This window comes from Talpa europaea, assembly GCF_964194135.1.
Source record: "Talpa europaea genome assembly, chromosome: 7".
NCBI lineage: Eukaryota > Metazoa > Chordata > Mammalia > Eulipotyphla > Talpidae > Talpa > Talpa europaea.
The window spans coordinates 88,021,954-88,040,068 of NC_140074.1; the positions used below are offsets into that span (position 1 = coordinate 88,021,954).

The 18,115-nt window shown below is 42.7% G+C and overlaps 2 protein-coding genes across 2 annotated transcripts; one reads left to right on the top strand and one right to left on the bottom strand.

Moving 5' to 3' along the window:
* Window positions 1-459: 459 nt before the first annotated feature.
* LOC311173786 (olfactory receptor 3A2) lies at window positions 460-1,538 on the bottom strand (the record flags this gene model as incomplete). Its single annotated transcript, XM_084237883.1, has 1 exon — window positions 460-1,538. The coding sequence occupies exon 1, from the start codon at window positions 1,405-1,407 to the stop codon at window positions 460-462; it is 948 nt and encodes a 315-aa protein (XP_084094009.1). The 5' UTR covers window positions 1,408-1,538.
* A 13,669-nt stretch (window positions 1,539-15,207) lies between these two features.
* LOC311173787 (putative olfactory receptor 3A4) lies at window positions 15,208-16,176 on the top strand (the record flags this gene model as incomplete). Its single annotated transcript, XM_084237884.1, has 1 exon — window positions 15,208-16,176. One exon carries the CDS (start codon window positions 15,208-15,210, stop codon window positions 16,174-16,176), a length of 969 nt encoding a protein of 322 aa, XP_084094010.1.
* Between the last annotated feature and the right edge of the window lie 1,939 nt (window positions 16,177-18,115).

The following is an 18,115-nucleotide window of genomic DNA, read 5'->3' on the forward strand; positions in this document are numbered from 1 at the left end:
ACCAAAGATAACCCTTTCTTACAAGCATTGTTTTGCAGACCTAGTGGATTTCCAAGGCTTCAACTCATCCAGAAAGTGAGCACAGCCAAACGCAAGCAGAAACTTTCCCAGAGAACTTGCATGGCAAACTCTAATTTCACATCCCCTGTCTTATCCGTTTTTCTCTATAGTGCTTATCACTCACTACATGATATACTGTATATGGTACTTATTTATTTCATTTATTGTGTCTCCATTTGAACGTAAGTTGCATGAGTGCAGAATCTTGTCCATTTTGTTCACAAGTGCCCTAAAAAGCACCTGAATATAGAAACAATTTTATAACTATCAATATAAAGGAACGGATTCCATAGGGTTTCTTTGCAGAACAAACACATCACGCAAATCTTCAGGCATCAGGTTAATGCCTTCATGGGAAATGTTTCTCAACCCAGAAAGGGCAGGAAAGGAGGGACCCGGTTACCCAGCAGGCCGCCGCCCCACAAATACCCGCAAAAGGGCACCTTGAACATCTGGATTTCTAAGGCTGTAGATTAATGGGTTCAGCATAGGGTTGATAACTGTGTTGAAAACTCCAACCCCTTTATCCTTGTCCGAAGCCTCTTCTGAACCCAGACGCATGTAGTTGAAGATACCGGTCCCATAGAAGAGGCAAACCACAGTGAGGTGGGAGCCACATGTGGAGAAGGCCTTCTTGCGGCCCTCTGCTGAGCGGATTCGAAGAACTGCAGCTGCCACATGGGCATAGGAGGTGATGATGAGAACCACAGGTGAGCCTGCCATTATGAAACCCAGACCAAAGAGCAGCAGCTCATTGAGTTGGGTGCTGGAGCAGGACAGCGGGAAGAGCTGTGGGAGGTCACAGTAGAAGTGGTTGGATTCATTGGGACCACAGAAGTCAAGGGTAGTTAAGGCAATAGTGTGGGTCAGCGCATTGGAGAGGGCACAAGCCCAGGATGCAGCCACCAGTATCCTCTGAACTGTCAGGCTCATGTGGGTGCTGTAGGTGAGGGGCCGGCAGATGGCCAGGAATCGGTCATAGGCCATGGCTGTCAACAGGAAGCAGTCCATCCCAGCCAGAAAGTGGAAGAAGAAAAGTTGGGAGAGGCAGGCTCCATAGGAAATTGTACGTTTGTGGGACAGGAGACGACTCAACATTGCAGGAACAGTGACAGTGATGCATCCAATATCCAGAGCTGACAGGTTCCCCAGGAAGAAGTACATGGGGGTGTGGAGTTTGGGCTCTACCACAATGGCTGCTAGGATGCTGAGGTTGCCTCCAACTGTGACCAGATAAGCAAAAAGGAAGATGACAAACACCACAGACTGAAGCTTTTCTGTTTCCACAAGGCCCAGAAGAACAAATTCAGTCACAGTTGTCCTGTTGGTCTCAATGTCTGGATCCATGAGTTCTTGTAAGGAATTGTCCTAAAAGGGGGAGGTGTCAGTCCACTTAATTTATTTATTCAGCATAAATGTCTTAAAACACCCATGTTTAAGCCCCATAGAAAGTTTCCCAGCTGTCAGGTGATGAGTTTTCCACTCCCCGGGTCACACTTGATCACCAGCCTCCTCCATAATTGACCGCCTTTGCTCTCCTCTCTGTTGAGTTGCCCAAAGCTATCACCACTATATCCCGCCCATCCTATGGTAGCTTAAAACATCAGGATAGTTGGAAAAATAAATCAAGATAAGAGCAGACGTCCTAAGTGTAATAAGATCAAGCAGGCATGTCCCTATTTTGCCTGAAGAATTAGCCCAAACAATGAACATTTTTCAAAATAGAAAAATTAATGACATTTCCAGAGAAACTAGAAATCATTTGAAAATATAACCTATATTTTGAAGCTTCTAAAAATAATGAATTTCAAGCAAAGATATGGCAAGAATCAGGGAGCAGATACTCATGATTGGGCTATCAGATAGTCCAGACAGGTACATTTCTACAAGATGAGAGACATTCTCTGAACTATAAGTTCAAAACCCATTGGTCAAAAAGTTGATAGTTTTCATGTTGCTAATTGAACCATTATGCTGTACTTTGAATAACAGCTTAATTTAAAGTTATTTTTTTCATTTTATAGTGTCTGATACCAACTTCTGAAAACAAAATGTATGGATGACCCAAGGAATGGTTGCTGGTAGGAGCAGTTAGTTTAATGCATTGGCAGTCACTGGTCTTCCACTTGCCCTTGACTCGGTCATGATAGATTGACCAATGGTTCTGAGGAGATGTCCTCAAAGGAAGCAGGCAAATACATGACCAGATTGAGCTAAGTCTCTTGGATCATATAATTAACTCCTGATCAAAAAATTGTGAAAGCCTCTGTACTGCCCATGTAAAAGCAGAGCTAGAACTCCACTAAAAGTAGGGTTATTCTCTTGCATAGAATACTCTGAGTCAAGGCTGGGAACTAGTCAGAGTCTGATAACTCTGAAAAAAAGTGTCAAGTGTGATGAGGACCTGACCAGGTATGGTGAGATTTAGGACAAGAGTGGTTAAGAACACCCCAGAAATCGGAGATACTATAACAGTGTAACTGATAGGATGACTGTCTAGGAACGTAGTCACTAAAAAAGGACTAAATCCTTTGTTCATAAAAGTGGAACTTGAGTGCATAGATTGATGAAAGGATTATCTGGTCTCAGTGTGATCCAAGCAGACAAAATAGCTGAATGAGACGTAGCCCAGGTAAGCTAGAAAACACAATTTAAAACTCTACATTAATAACAACAACAAAAAAAAAACCTTAAAAAAATAAACACAGGTAAATTCTTGTGGCATGAGGTTAAACAAGGGAAAGAGAATAAACTCTACTTTCTAAAAGTTGATCTCCATATAATAACATACACTACCAAGATGTTATACTGGTTCTCATAGAGTCATAGTAATATAGAGGGTTTCTTTTTTTTCCTTGTGGTTTTTAAATTTACAAATTACTATATTATTTTATGATAATTAATATGCTGCTTATGAGTGGCTGAACTATTACCACTCTCTTCAGGACTATGTCTTTGTAAATCTCAGAGCCACTTGCCATTGGGTGGGTCCTGGGTGTTGTCAGACCTGCCCCAATCACTTTTGTTTTCAACCATACTCCATTTCTTGTGACTAGCTGTCCTTTAACTAGGCAGCAAGGGCCTTTCTTCTGATAATCTGAGGTGAGCGGTGTTTTCCCCAGTCACCGAGGATATGGCCTAGCTCTAGTGAGCCTCTGATCCCACCGCTGCCACGAAATAGCAAAGAATGATTTTATGGGTCTTAGTCATTAAAAACCCTGAAGTCATTTCTCAGACATGACCTTCCTTTTCTCTCCAACCACTAAGAAATGACCCAGACAGTCATCCCTCTCTGGTGCTGTGTTACAATGTGTGACAGTTAAATCTCAATGCTGGCTGTATATTAGAATGATGTAGACTTTTCTGATATCCAGAGTCCAAACCAGACCAATTAAGTCAGAATTCCTAGGGTGGGACCCGGATGACAATATATTTTTATTTTATTTTATTTTATTTTATATATATTTAACGTCATTCTTCCTTTTGTACAATACATGCTTTCTCTTTTCAGGTATAGTCCTGGCAAAATTCCCATCACCAATTCTCCCGTGCACCATCACTATTTAGCGCTCACATGTCATCACCTCTGTTTTTGAATACCCCTGAAGGAGCACTTCCAACTACCAGCTTATTCCTTCAGATTTAACACATAGTCTTTTCTCATTTTACTTTTACTCATAACTCCAAAGGAGGAAGTGGCAATTTTGAAGAGACAGATTACAGGGGAGAGACGAGCACAAGGGACTATGGTGATGGTTCACGGGTGACTTGGTGGTGGGAATTTTACCGGGACTACACCTGAGAGGAGAAAGCAAACATTGTACAAAAATGAACAATGATGTAAAATATAAATTAATTAATATTATAATATTAATACACAAAAAGTGGGGGGGAACACAAAGTTTAAGATGTCTTACCAAGGTTTGGTGGTTCAAATTTTCAGCTAATCCCTTGTTTGGACTAGATTATTGGAACCACCTGGGAAGCTTTAGCAGACAGTGATCATGCCTGGGCCTTTCACCAAGAATTCTGATGCAGTTGGTTTAATGGGCGGTGTCTGGCTATGGCGTGCTATTGAAATTTCCCAGGTTGTTCCAATATCCAGCCAGCTGAGGAACTTCTAATGTGAGAGGTTGGATAATGACTCATTGCTCTCTTCCTCATTGCTTTTATCCTTACACCAGGTCTTCCAGCTTCTAGACCCCCTTCTTCCACAAGACACCTCCACTCAGGCCTGTGGGCAAGGCAATAACTACAGACTGACCCACAATTTCACGTGAGTAACATGCCTTTCAGTGGAGACTGTAGTACAGCAAGATGTTTCCAATTTTGAGTGATCTCAATGACCAACCTCCCAAATAAGGTCTCCATTGTGTGTGTTCAGGTCATTGGTAAGGAGCAGAGAGATACTGCAGGAACGAAAAGTTAGACTTGGTGATTTCCAAATATCCTTAAAATTCTGAAATATCAATAGTAATGTGTCTGGAGACTATAATCATCAGATTTGATTGTCATTGAAAAAGTTGATGATAAATGCTTTGCCACTTGGATGGATAACAACTTTTTAACCTATATTAACAAACAATTACATTTTCCCTTTTGGGTACATTTTAACAAGTATTAGACTGTGACCCTGTGATTTTCTACTTCCTTGCTCATGCTATTTTCTCTACCTATAACACCTAATTTCCAAAAAAGGGCATTCTTTATGCCCAAGAATTTCAAGATTTGACTCATATGCTGGCTGCTAACTTAATGCTTCCTAGAAACTTCCCTATCTCTAAAGGCACTTGGGCATTCCTTCTATCTCTCTCCCCACTTCTGCCGCCCCCCATCCCTCTAAAGTCCCACTATTTATTATTTCATGGACCTCATTACTGCTTAGTTTCTAGCTAAATCATTGGTCTATAGAGCGTATCTACACTGCTTTTCTATAAGCAGCTTGAGCACAAATACAAATGATTCAGTTTTCCAATAGGAATACTTCTCCTAATAATTTTCACATACTAGGCACTTGTTATTTCTTAAATAACTGGTTCAAATTTCCATAATATTTTAGAAAAAAGAGAGCATAAGTATGATCTAGAGTCATCACAGAAGCCTTTCTGGACTATTAGAATTTAGGCCCAGCTTTTATGGATGAGTATGATTTAGGGGAGTTGTAGGGGCAAGTGCAGGGTGCAAGGGAATATTACTACTTTCCTTAGTTTTGATGGAATGAGTGAGTGGGAATATAACAATTCACATACTGACAAGTTTCTGTTCATGTAAACCACATCAAAGAATACGGTACTGAGGAGGGTAATCACTTACAGAGAAATAAGTTATAGCCAAAGATAGAAGCACAACAAGACAACTTTGCCAAAGCTCAGATGGCCAGATATGCAGCTTGCTTGAGATAAGGGAAATCTGGGATGACCTCTGAGTGCAGAGAGACACAAGTGTTTCGCAGGGTCACTGTGATACTGTCACTGAAGAACACACCTGCATTAACACTCTTGGAGCTTTGAAGTAAGCCCCAGGTTCTCCTTACTGCTCTATTACAGCTCCCTCCTCTGGAACTCAAACCAATCCCTCCATGGTCCCAATATGAAAATGCTCAACAAGGTCTCCAACCGAACTGATGGTTCTAAGTTGCCTGAGGTGGGTCCCGGATAGTGAACTGGACTCAGTGAATCCCCTCATACTCACTCTTAAGAGGCATAGAGCCCAGTCTTCATCCGAGAAAGACAGAATAGGCAAAGAGACCCAGACAAGGAGCCAGGACCTCTGAAATCTTCTCCCAGATCTTCCCTTTTCAGGACCTTGGCTGCACCCTGTTAAAGTGACGTTTGAGCTGATGACCATGGAATGGCCATCTGTGGAAAGGGTCGCGAGGGAGGAGGACCCACGCGAGTACTCAACTTGGCATGGGCACAAAGTCTGTGAGGCTTCTTCAGGCAAGAGAGTGCGGAGCCACACAGACCCAGTTATCCACTCTGAAAGCTAGTAAGGGGATATATAGGAAAACAAGCAATAGCTTCTCTATCATAGAGCTGTCTTCATGATGGTGTTATCTCCTGGAAGCCTCAGAAATTAGGAGGTCTAATTTCAGAAAATCTCCTCCCAGGAAGGAGGCAAGGATGAGCAGAGAAGTAAGTTGTTTTGTATCAACTCAAACCATTCATAAGAATAGCAATAGTATCTCATACCTTTGGTATTTCCACTTTCTTCAAAAAAAAAAAAAGGCTATTTAGGCTATTTCAAGTTCTGGTTTTATGGCAGGCAGTTATGGCAGTTGGTATAAATTCCCAGATAATGATGGGGCCCCTGTGGCCTGCAGGATTTGTCCATATCCTAGAAGTCTCCCAGGAAGCTAGAGGTGTAATTGAGACTAGATACAGGTTTCCTAAGGAAACCAAGTAGGGCCTTCTGACAGAGAGCTAATTTCCAGACTTGCCTGGACCTGAGGATGAGGCAAGGGGCAGAAGCTTTCTTCAAACCCTGTCTGCTATCAATGTGTCCTCTGGAACACGGTGCGCTCTCCCTCGGGGCTTTGTTAGCAGGGTGAGACTGTCTTGGGAATACTGTAACGATTCTCAACATGGTAACAAAAGAGGCCTCCTGTGCTGGAAGGACCCCTGGGAAGCTGCCTACCAACACGCTTGTGTGGACCAGGTGCTTAGACAGTTTTGTGGATTTGTTTCTGGACCTTTATTCTGTTCCTTCGGAGGCCTGGAGGAGCATGTTTCCCTCAGGTCCCTGCGTGGACAGGGCCACTCTTGGACTGAGACTGAGAGACTAGATTTTGCTTAATATTAGAGCCTCATTAAGGCCCACAATCAGACCAAGTCTGGCAGCCCTATCTTGAGAGTATGTCTTTTTCCAAGTCCCCAGGTAGAAGAAGGGTTCTCAGCCCACCAATTAAAAGAGCAGGAGCTAGCTTGGGGCACCTTCAAGATCTGTGTCAGACTGAGGTCGATAGACCTGCCTGAGGGGGAACAGAAAAAGATGTCTATGAGGCCCCTGGACAGGTAGGAGTGTTTCTGGCCCACAACTACAAGGTGCTAAAGTCAAGATATAAGGCTGTTTCAGCATCTACGCTATGATCGAGGTTGAATACGTGTTTCAAGATCATGGATGGGTCTGTCTCTTGCCTCATCCCTCGGTGGGCAGGATTGGCAACAAAGAGCAGCTGGAGTTGGGTCACCAGTCACTTTAGCATCCACAGCCAAGACCAAGGTTGGCAAGCCTGCCAACAGGGTCTCAGCTAGATATGATAGCTGCTGGGCCCCTTGGCAGTTGTTGCTGATGCCAAAAACAAGGCCAATGGGGCTATCGCCAAGTCCAAAAAGGGACAGGGATATGTCCAGGTCTGTTTCTGGCACTTCTGTCAGTGAGTCTGCAAAGGTACAGGCCAACCTTCTCAAAACAGCCCTCCTCAGGCTTGGGCTCCACCAGCGTCTCACAATCTCTGCTTATATCCCAAAGCTCCCAAAAGGCACTGATGTCTGAGGAAGGATGCCAAAATATTGTTGCTGAAGCGGGGATATAAGTGGAGGAAACTCCTCTTCTGCCTTCTTGCTGACAATGATTACATCGTGTGTGTGTGTGTGTTGGTATGTGTGTGTAATATACTGTATGTATCACATATACTGTACATGTGATCAAACTGATCAAATTAGGAACATTTTATGACATTGTGGAAATTTTTATCAACTGGTGCGAAAGTTACAACATACACAAAAATAAATTTTTTGTATATTAAATATTTGACTTAAATGAGAAGGCACTAAAAAAATTGTTGACAAATATTTATACAGCATTTAGATGTAAAAGTCATTTCTATGCATGATACAAAACAAAGAAAATAAAATTCATAAAAATCTTAAACTTAATTTGGACAAGACACCCAAAAACAAAGCCAAAAACAACTGGGAAATTGCAGCAGATATTTTCAGCATATATAATAAAGAGATAATATCCTAAAACATGAAGTGTTTCCACCAATCATTAAGATAAACTACCCTCAAAGGAACAAAAGCATGAGCAGACAATTTTGAAAGAATAAATATAAATAACAAATAAATATGTTAAAAATCTATGACCTATACTCATAAACAAAGATGATGAAATTTTAAAATAATCTAAAATTTTATCTTATTATCAAAGACAAAAGATTCTATTTATAGTACCCAGTGATGTCAACAAGTGAGGTAACAGGTCTTCTCATAAACTGTCCATGTAAAATAGTATTCATTTTCGGACAAAGAGAAAAGCAGATATTTATGAATTTTTATTCTTGCATTTCCTTAGTGTGGTAGTGCGTGCACACACACACATTATGTTTATGAATTTGACCTGTGGAAATAATTTGAATGTGTGGAAAGATAGATAAATAAGAATATTCAGCCCAATGTTATTAGATTTTTTAAAAAGAAAAAAATGAGTTGTATCAACAGAGGGATAGTCAAATAGATTATATTTTGTACATGAAATGAAATGTCGAGGTGCATTAAAATGAATGAAATAGGTTGGAAAGCTGACACATGAAGAACTCTACTATGTAATGTGGCCAGGGAAAAGGCAGATTGCAAAGTAGTAAGGAGTTTCCAAGAAATGTGTGTTCACACAACAGAACAGCGAAACACCAGCTGTTATAATATTTACTTTGACAGAATGGGATTATTGTGGGGATGCTTTGAAAAGCTGTTGATGACATTCTGCATTGTTTCAACTTTTATAACATGATGTATTACATGCACGAAAGAATTTTAAAGTAGCAAAGATTTCCACTTGGGAACAAAAAACAGGGGACAGATTCCAAATAAAGGGGAACTTCCAGATTGTTAAAGGAGCTCAATGATTCTGGAGGGTGGATAGAATACTGGGGATCAGTGTCCTTGATCATTCTTTGTGAAACTGAACCAATCGGTCCCTCCAACCCCAGGGAGGATGCCACACAACATCCTCCCTTGAGGTTTTAGATGAGTGTTCACGTGGCAGGTCAGAGTCACAGAAGTATTTGGAAGGAGGCAATAAGCTCTGTTTTGCAACAGTGTTAAATGCCAGTGGGTAGAGGTGATGGTAGAAGATGTGGTAACTCTCAGGGTAGACAGAGTGAGACAGTCTCTGTGTTCACTCAGACTAGTAGAAGCAGAACATCAGCGATGGAGAAACCTTGATGATTATCTTCTGCCTCTGCCAAGTACAAGCACAGAGGAGGTACAGAAATCCATTCAAGAACACTGTGGACAAGGGCTTCCCTGGTGGCACGAGGGGTTGAGACGCAGCCTATGAAGATGTCCACAGCCACTGCAGCACGAGTTCCATCCCCAGCCAGGGAGCTACCCACATGGCACAGCTGCAGACTTGCCCGCTGCTCCCCTCAGCAGCGTATTTCAGTCAATCCACCTGTTCTATTCCCCACTCTGTCCTGGTGGATCCTCTCAACCCCACACCCCTGGTCTGTATCCCACTTCTTGTATGCATAAATAAATCAATCTTAAAAAAAAAAAGAAGATTGTGGACAAGAAGTGACGCGGTGAGAACCCTGTCACATAGTTCTTCTGTGGCAGTTGTCTTGGCACTTAGAGGAAGCACGTGCTCAGTGTCCCTGAGGTGTGTCTGGTGACTGAAAAGGAAAGAGCCCTCATTTCCCCATGTCTTTTCATAGTGTTGGCAAGAATTGCATGAAAGGCAGGGAGCCAACTGTTAAGCTGAGCCATCAGAAACTTTGATGACATTTGAAAGATGTAGATAGACAAACGCCCAGCTCACCTTTTCTGCTTTTTCCCTTTGAGAAGCCTTCCCCATAACATTCTAGGAGAAGCTTCTGTTCAAAGATTCAGTAAATAAGTTCCCTGTACACTGTTTATCACTTTCTGTAAAACTAAACCATTATTGTCTTCTTGGTAGAAATAATTGACTACAATGACGGCATTAGAACTGCCAACGAGCTGTCAGTGGGAGACTATACAGCGGAAGCCATCTCTCTCATCCCTGACCCACGAACGTTGTTATCCCTCCTTGTTCCTTAACCTTTTAACAGTCTCGAGGCACCCTATTCAATTTCTGCATTCAAACTCATCTTCCACTAGAACTCTGTTTGGTCCTGTCTAATATCTCCACCCTTCTTTATCAACTTTCTTTGCTTGCAATTCTTTCTTGTTTATCCCTATTCCTCATAATTCATTTTCACTTTTACAGACTTTCCACCTACAGTTTTGTCTTATTTCCCACCTCCATGTCCTTTCTCTTCAGCCCCCTCTTATCCCAACCTTCAAATCCCTTCACCCACATAAAAATATCAAGGAGAAACCAAGAGACACTGCAGATCAAAAGCAAGTTTTGGGGAAATTGATCAGGAGACATCAGTGACCCAGTATAGACACATAAATGGTCAATTAATGCTAAAAAGGAGACTAGAAGGGAAATACTACCAAATAATGACTGGGCTAACATCTGGTAGCTCATCTTCAAACAAAATGGCAGAGTGCTTTAGGTTAGAGACATACTTCCATAACGATAAGGGAAATTTTGGGTGGAGCATCACCATGGGACTTGTATTTAAGACATGTATTGTCTTAGTGAGGGGGTTTGGATATGTAGAGTGAGAATTTAGAGAGAAATTTAATAATGAATATTCTGGGGTATTTTTTGAATATTTACTTATTTATGCATATAAGGACTGGGGTACAGGCCAGAGGTGTGGGGGGTGAGAGGACTCACCAGAGACAGAGTGGGGAACAGAACAGGCAGATCGACCAAAACACACTGCTGAGGGGACCAGCGGGCGAGTCAGGAGAGGTCTGCTGCGTCATGTGTATCTCCTGGCCGGGGATCGAACTCATGCTGCAGTGGCTGCGGACAGCCTCATAGGTTGCATCTTAACCCCTTGTGGCCCCAGGGAGGCCCTGAATATTCTAGGTTGTTTTTTTTTTTAAAAGATTTATTTGTTTATTTATACAAGCATTGGGTACAGTCAGAAACACGGGAGGGTGAGAGAATTCACTAGAGCCAGAGCGGGGAACAGAACAGACAGACCGATGAAATACACTGCTGAGGGGAGCAGCGGGCATGGCAGGAGAGGTCTGCGTGCCCTGTGGGACCCAAAGGCTGTGGCAGTTTCGCAGCCCAGCGCTCAACCGCTGTGCCACCAGGGGAGGCCCTATTCCAGGTTTTTTAAATGACAAAATAGTATTTAGATTATAAGTGTGTGTCATTTCAAAAGAGGAAATATAGAGGAGGAAAATTCATTTGTATCATAAGGTGTATCAAATATATTAATGGAGTTTTAAAATTTAAAAAAACAGGTCTGTGAACTGCACACAGGGACCATGCCCTCCAGCATTATAAAATTCATTCATCTTCCTATCTGTCTTCCATATCCTGTGGTGTCCATGGAAGGGGAAATGAATGGCTTTTATTTATTGAAGACTGATGGGACAAACTAAACAACTGTGATCTCTAGACGTGTATTATATAAACAGACCAACCATACCTGAACTTGAGGGTATCATATGAGCCCACTGATTGGGGGAGGAGGCAGAGGGGTTTGCTGAGAAATTCCCAGCATTTGAGGGAACACAAACTATAACCAACCAGAGTCTTTACCTGTGGGCATGAACCTATGAGCATTCAAGACTTCCTAAGTTTCGCTTCTGTCCAGAAAGGAGCACACAGTGACCCTTGTGATTTGTCAAGGGTGCTGGCCTAAGCACCCTTTGCCTATAATAGGGTGGGACTTCTCTGGGAAACAATAACTGTTATCCCCTACCAAAAAAAAATATTCATTCTCATGAAAATACAAATAGTTATGAACCAATTATATGAATTACTGGTCCCAGAGGATTTCTCTTTAGACCAAAAAGAGCAAAGGAGGAAGTGACACTCCAAATCTCAAGACAGTGACCGCCTATCCATTAGCACCCACTGGAGTGCACCCTGCACATTGGGGTTCTGGAGTCAGTAGATGATTGGATTGAGCATGGGGTTGAAGACAGTGCTAAAAATTCCAATAGCTTTATCCCTAGCTGAAAGCTTCACTGAACCTAGTCACATGTAGTTTAAAATACCTGAGCCATAGAATAGGGCAACCACAGTGAGGTGGAAGCCTTGTGTGGAGAAGGCCTTCTTCCTGACCTCTGCTGAGCAGATTCATAAAACTGCAGCTGCCACATGGGCATAGGAGGTGACAATGAGAACCACAGGGGAACCTGCCATTATGAGAACAATAGCAAAGCCCAGCAGCTCATTGAGTTGGGCACCAGCGCAGGACAGCTGCAAGAGCTGCGGGAGGTCACAGTAGACATGGTTGATCACATTGGGGCCACAGAAGTTGAGTGCGGGTCAGCACATTTGGAAAGGGCACAAGGCCAGGACACAGCCATCAGATCCTCTGAACCAAGTGGCTCATGAGGTGCTGTAGGTGAGGCACCGGCCGGTGGCCAGGAATCAGTCATAGGCCATGGCTGTTAACAGAGTACAGTCCATACCAACCAGAGGAGGAAGCATAGAAGGAGAATTTTGTGAGGCAGGTTCCATATGTCAGGTGGGCAATAATGGATTCTATTTGGACTCTAGCAGTTCCCTTCTATGATCAGCTGTCAGCAGAGAGTCCAATTCATCTCAGTCCCTCTTGGTCTATGATCGCCTTGAGCCACTCTGTGGTTTTTTGGATGATCCTGCAAGGAGCTTCTCCCTGTGGGAAACCTTTACTAATTAACATTTGTTAAAGATTATATTTGATGCCAAAGACTTCCTTCAGGAGTTAGCAAAAGTAGAATGGTCAGAATATTTAAAATCTTTACCTTTCTTTATGGTGTTGGAGAGTATAAAGCTAGAAAACATTTAGGGTCGGGGCACAATAAGGCCTGGATTATACTGTGGAAGCAGAGGGGAGACAGGACATTTGCTTGAGACCAGAGGACAAGTCAGGCTTAAGGATGGTTAGAGTGAGCTGTGATGGGAGATATGAGGTGGCTCTGGAAGCTGATGGAGGAGACAGGGCCCAAGAGCACTAGAAGCACCAAATCCTGTCCCTGGCTCCACGCTTCTCTCAGTTCTGAGCTTCAGGCACCATCAGGAATTTACAAGTCACTGCTCCTGCCCTCCCAAGATAATAGCCAGACTAAACCAGAAACCCTAAATTCCAACTCATCCTCAACACTTGTGTAAACTTTTCTGCTCTTTAAAAAGTTCTGAAACTCCTTTTAAATCCATGAGAGGCTAAAAAGAGTACCAGTTCATAATAAAGGTTGAGAAACTTTTTTTTTTAATAAATGAATAGATGTTGCCACATCCATGAAGGTCATATTTGGAAATATTTTGAGAAAGTCCAAAACATCATTATTTCTGTTGCAAAGGCAGGTGTTTATCTGGCCCTGGCTCCCCCTGGAAAAGTCTAATTTCTGAAACCCCAGGGGTAACAATGGGGCCAAGAAAAATCCCAGTGTAAAAATAACATCAACCAAGTTGTTTGTCTCTGTCTCTCTGTCTCTTATAAGCTGTCCCCTCCACAGGGGCCTCTCGGCTAGTGTGACTGCCCCTTCTCTTTGCCCCAGAAGTCATTGCTGGGTGAGTATCATCCCAAGACCCCTCACTGCTCTCTCACTACTTGGTTTCCTTACAAGTGAAGTTCATCTTCTAGGCTCCAGGGTGGCATCTAACTTTCCCCAAAAATACTGGATGCTTGAATGTGAGGGACTGAAGAGAAGGAAGAGTCAGTGACGGCAAGGGCTTCAAGTCTCTCTGACCTAGAGCATACAAGGCTGTTACCCAAATAGTTAAGAGCATATTAAAAATGACAATGGTCATTTCAGATTTGGAGAGACTGAGGTGGTGGTCAGAGCAACAGCTCCATGCAGGAAAAAAAATTGGCCATCAGCTGATAATTGACCCATTGTGGACCTGGGGACATTATTCTCAATATTAATCATCAGCAGATGTCTTCCTTGGTCATCCCTTTTGCCCCTTGGAGATCTCCAACTCCAGCATGTTCCTAATCAGGGTAGACTCCATGTGAGTGATTTAAATACCCATCCATTGGCCAGAGGTTGAGATGGATCACCGTGTATTTTATTTTGTAATGATTTCTGGGCTGTGGTAAGGAAAGCATTGCCTAAGTGATCATATATGTGGGCAGGTCATGGCTCTGTAAAAGCCTGGCCTGCACGGCTCATCGGGCCCATGAGAGTTTGTGTGTTGGGACATGTGCAGCTAGAACCAGGAGACAGAAGAGCATGGGATCAAGTGATGGTGGAATTAGAAGAAGAAGAGAATTCAGGGTCTGGGAGATCTGCATATCCAGCTGTGTACGAGAGCTCAGCAGAATATCCACTGAACCCTCTAGGACATGAAGCCTGAAACTCTCACTTTGCTTAAAAGCTCTTTTTATATTTTTTCTTATTCACTAAAAAGCCAGTACTTTGGATCCCAATCTCCCAGGTTCTATGTCAGGAAGGAAATAATATATAACTTTACTATTTAGAAACTCTGAAAGTCCCCAGCCAGGGACAGCCTCAGTGATATCTCCTCATTAGTTTATAAGGGTTTTTTTAGGGTTTTGTTTGTTTGTTTTTTACACTTTAAAAAGACAAGTTTATTAGGGAAAGGAGAAAGAAAAAGAGAGGCACCTGGATAGTCACAGGCCTAGTTTACTATTTTTGTTTTATTTCATTTTTTCCCCCTGAAAGGTCCAGACCAAATCCCATGGCTTCCCATGTTAATCTTAATGGTCTGGGTAATGGCACAGGGCACTGCTGCCATCACATATGACAACGTGCATATGTGGAGATTTCTTGAAAACATGGGTTTTGGGAAAACTTCATCCCCCTGGGAACTTGGTACCCAGGTTGTGACCATGCCACCAGTTGTAGGCTTGGCGTTTTCTTCAGGAAAATAATCTTTCATTTAGTTTTCAAGCATTAAATTGTTTCCCTTTCTCTGTTAATTCATCCATCTCTGTTTGCATCTGTCAGTTGCCACTTTTCTTACACATTAAGAATCAGATTTATCAAGTCTTATGTCTCCAACTTTAATTTTCTTTACATTTTGTGTCTTTGCCTCTGACCCTCTCCCAGCCATTGCTACGTTTGGTGGTTGCTATCATTATCTCTGTTGGCACCTTCTACCTTTGCTCAGCTCTACTACTTGTAGAAGAGAACCATGGATCTGGGAGCCCCAGAAAACAATTCAGTTGTCACTGAGTTTATTCTGCTGGGTCTAGCAGAGACTCCAACCTTAAAATCCATCCTCTTTGTCATCTTCCTTCTTGCTTATGTAGCTACTGTGGGTGGCAATTTCAGCATCCTAGCTGCCATCATCACTGAACCCAAACTCCACACCCCCATGTACTTCTTCCTGGGGAACCTGTCCCTGCTGGACGTTGGGTGCATCACGGTCACTGTCCCTGCCATGCTGAGGCATTTCATGTCCAATAACAGAAGTGTTCCCTATGGAGCCTGCCTCTCTCAGCTCTTCTTCTTCCACCTCCTGGCCGGGGTGGACTGCTTCCTGCTGACTGTCATGGCCTATGACCGTTACCTGGCCATCTGCCAGCCTCTCACCTACAGCACCCGCATGAGTTGGGGAATCCAGCGAGGCTTGGCGGTCATGTCATGTATCTTTTCTTTCACCAATGCATTGACCCAAACTGTTGCCGTATCCACCCTTAAATTCTGTGGGCCCAATGTGATCAACCACTTCTACTGTGACCTCCCACAGCTCTTCCAGCTGTCCTGCTCCAGCATCCAGCTCAATGAGCAGTTGCTCTTTGCAGCAGCAGCCTTCATGGGTGTGGCCCCCTTGGTCCTCATCTCTGTGTCCTATGCCCACGTGGTAGTTGCAGTCCTGCGAATCCGCTCCGCTGAGGGCAGGAAGAAAGCCTTCTCCACATGTGGCTCCCATCTCACCGTGGTGGGCATCTTCTACGGGACAGGTGTCTTCAGCTACATGAGGCTGGGCTCAGTGGAGGCTTCTGACAAGGACAAGGGCATTGGCATCCTCAACACCGTCATCAGCCCCCTGCTGAACCCACTCATCTACAGCCTCCGGAATCCTGATGTGCAGGGTGCCCTGCAGCGGGTGTTCACAGGGAGACGGCCCCCCAAGTTAGATAACACCCTCTGGCCTTAATGAATGTCATGGTTCCACTTCTTGTGAGAGGTATAGTGATACATGCAAGTGGGATGAGGGTGTGTAAAATGGGACCAGAGGCTGTCTTAGGAAGGAAAATACAATAAAAGTAATAATAATGATCACTCATTTCTGATTACTTACAAGGCACTGTTGGCAGTTACTAACACCTATCCACTCACTTAATTCCTATGAGGTAGATACAGATTTACAAGTTACAGATGAAGAAACTGAACCTCTCGTAATTTGCCCAAAGTCATACAGCTAAAGAATGTCAGAAAAAATAAAGAATGTCAGAGCTGGGATTTGAATCTTGCATGTTATATCTTCACTGCCTCTCAAAATAAATCATTTCAAGGAGACAGATTGTTTGCAAAGTGGAGTGGAGCAATGGGCAAAGTGGGAAAAAGGGAAGATCGGTGTCCTGGGGGAAGTATTTAATAAAAAGAAAATATGAATTGTTTTTGTTCCTTTAAAAAATGTAGGGCTTCTTTCATAGCTGCTAGTAGAGTTGGGAGAGGCCAGAATTGCTGGAGGTCAATTTCAACAACAAAAAGAAAAAGAAAACACTAACCCAGAAATACGTTTAAAAAAAAATCATACAGTTCCCAAAGTCTTCCCCTGGGCAGGGGGCTGGGGGCATGAATAACCCCACAGTCTTGGGAAGAAGCTCCAGCTGGAGGCTGCTTGGGGAGGACCCAGGTTTCCAAGGCAGCTGCTGAGTTGCAAAGGTACTACATTCAGAAAGCCCACAGCTGTGCCCTGCTGGTCGGTGCCCCAGCCAGAAGCAGCCCCTTCCGGAGCCCAGATCCTGTGCTTTGCTCTAAGGAATGCAGGGCAGAAGTTAGGAAGGAATTCTTTGAAGAGCAGTCATGAAGGGCTGCCTCCCATTTTCTCTGGCCAAATAACTTTTAGATATTTCAGACCTTTCCTGGGACCTGGTCCTATAACCAAAATTCTCCACAAATTGGTGCGTTTCTACTCAAATAAGTTAGCTGGATGAAACAGTAGACTTTTAAATAATAACTACCTGGGATTCAGTCTGTTTTGTTGTTGTTGTTCTTTTTTTTTTTTTTTGTGAGGTGCTTGACACTTAAATACCTTATCACCAAATATACCAAAATATGCCTCTTTCATAAGTGAAATATACCTGGTGTAGCAAGTATGCTTTATTTATTGGATGTCTACATTTTGGGAAATAGCATCTTTTCTTATATTAAAAAATTGAATATCTGTAATTTGTTGTTCCTAAGATGTTTATAGCATAACAATGTGTTCTTTCCTCATGAATTTTTGATTTTTAAATGAAAAGAAGCAAATATAAAATTGGGGGGAGAATAAGCATTATCAAATACATCTTGATTTTTCCAAATGAGAAGATGCACTAAATATGGGACCTCGTTCTTACCAACTCATTTGGAAAGATTCAGATGATGTATAAATCTGATCCTGTGTATAAAGCAGATTTGATCTTTATCTTTTTTAGGCCCTCTGTTTTATTTGTTGTGGCTGTACTTTAAAAGCAATACTCTTATTTCGTGTCTTTAATGTGTAATCTAAAGAACACTGCAAATGGTTAAAAACAATAATGTGAGAATATTACAACCTAAATGCATTCTTAATGTCACAAAGTTTTTACTTTGGCAATGTGATACGCCTTTGGTTTCATTTGAGACACTTATTTATTTATTTAAACTAACTTAATATTTTTAATTGAGGTAATATTAGAATACCCCCATCAAATATTGCCACCATAGTACACCACCAATTCACCCATATTCTACCACCATAGGCCATTGTGCTTCCTTCCCTATTTGTTCACACCTTTTCCCCACTGCTCCCCCCTCAGGATGCTTCATATCTATAGTCAGCTTTCAAGGGTTGGATTTTAAGCTCGCCTTTACCTGATCCTTAGTTTGGTTTCTCTATATACCACACA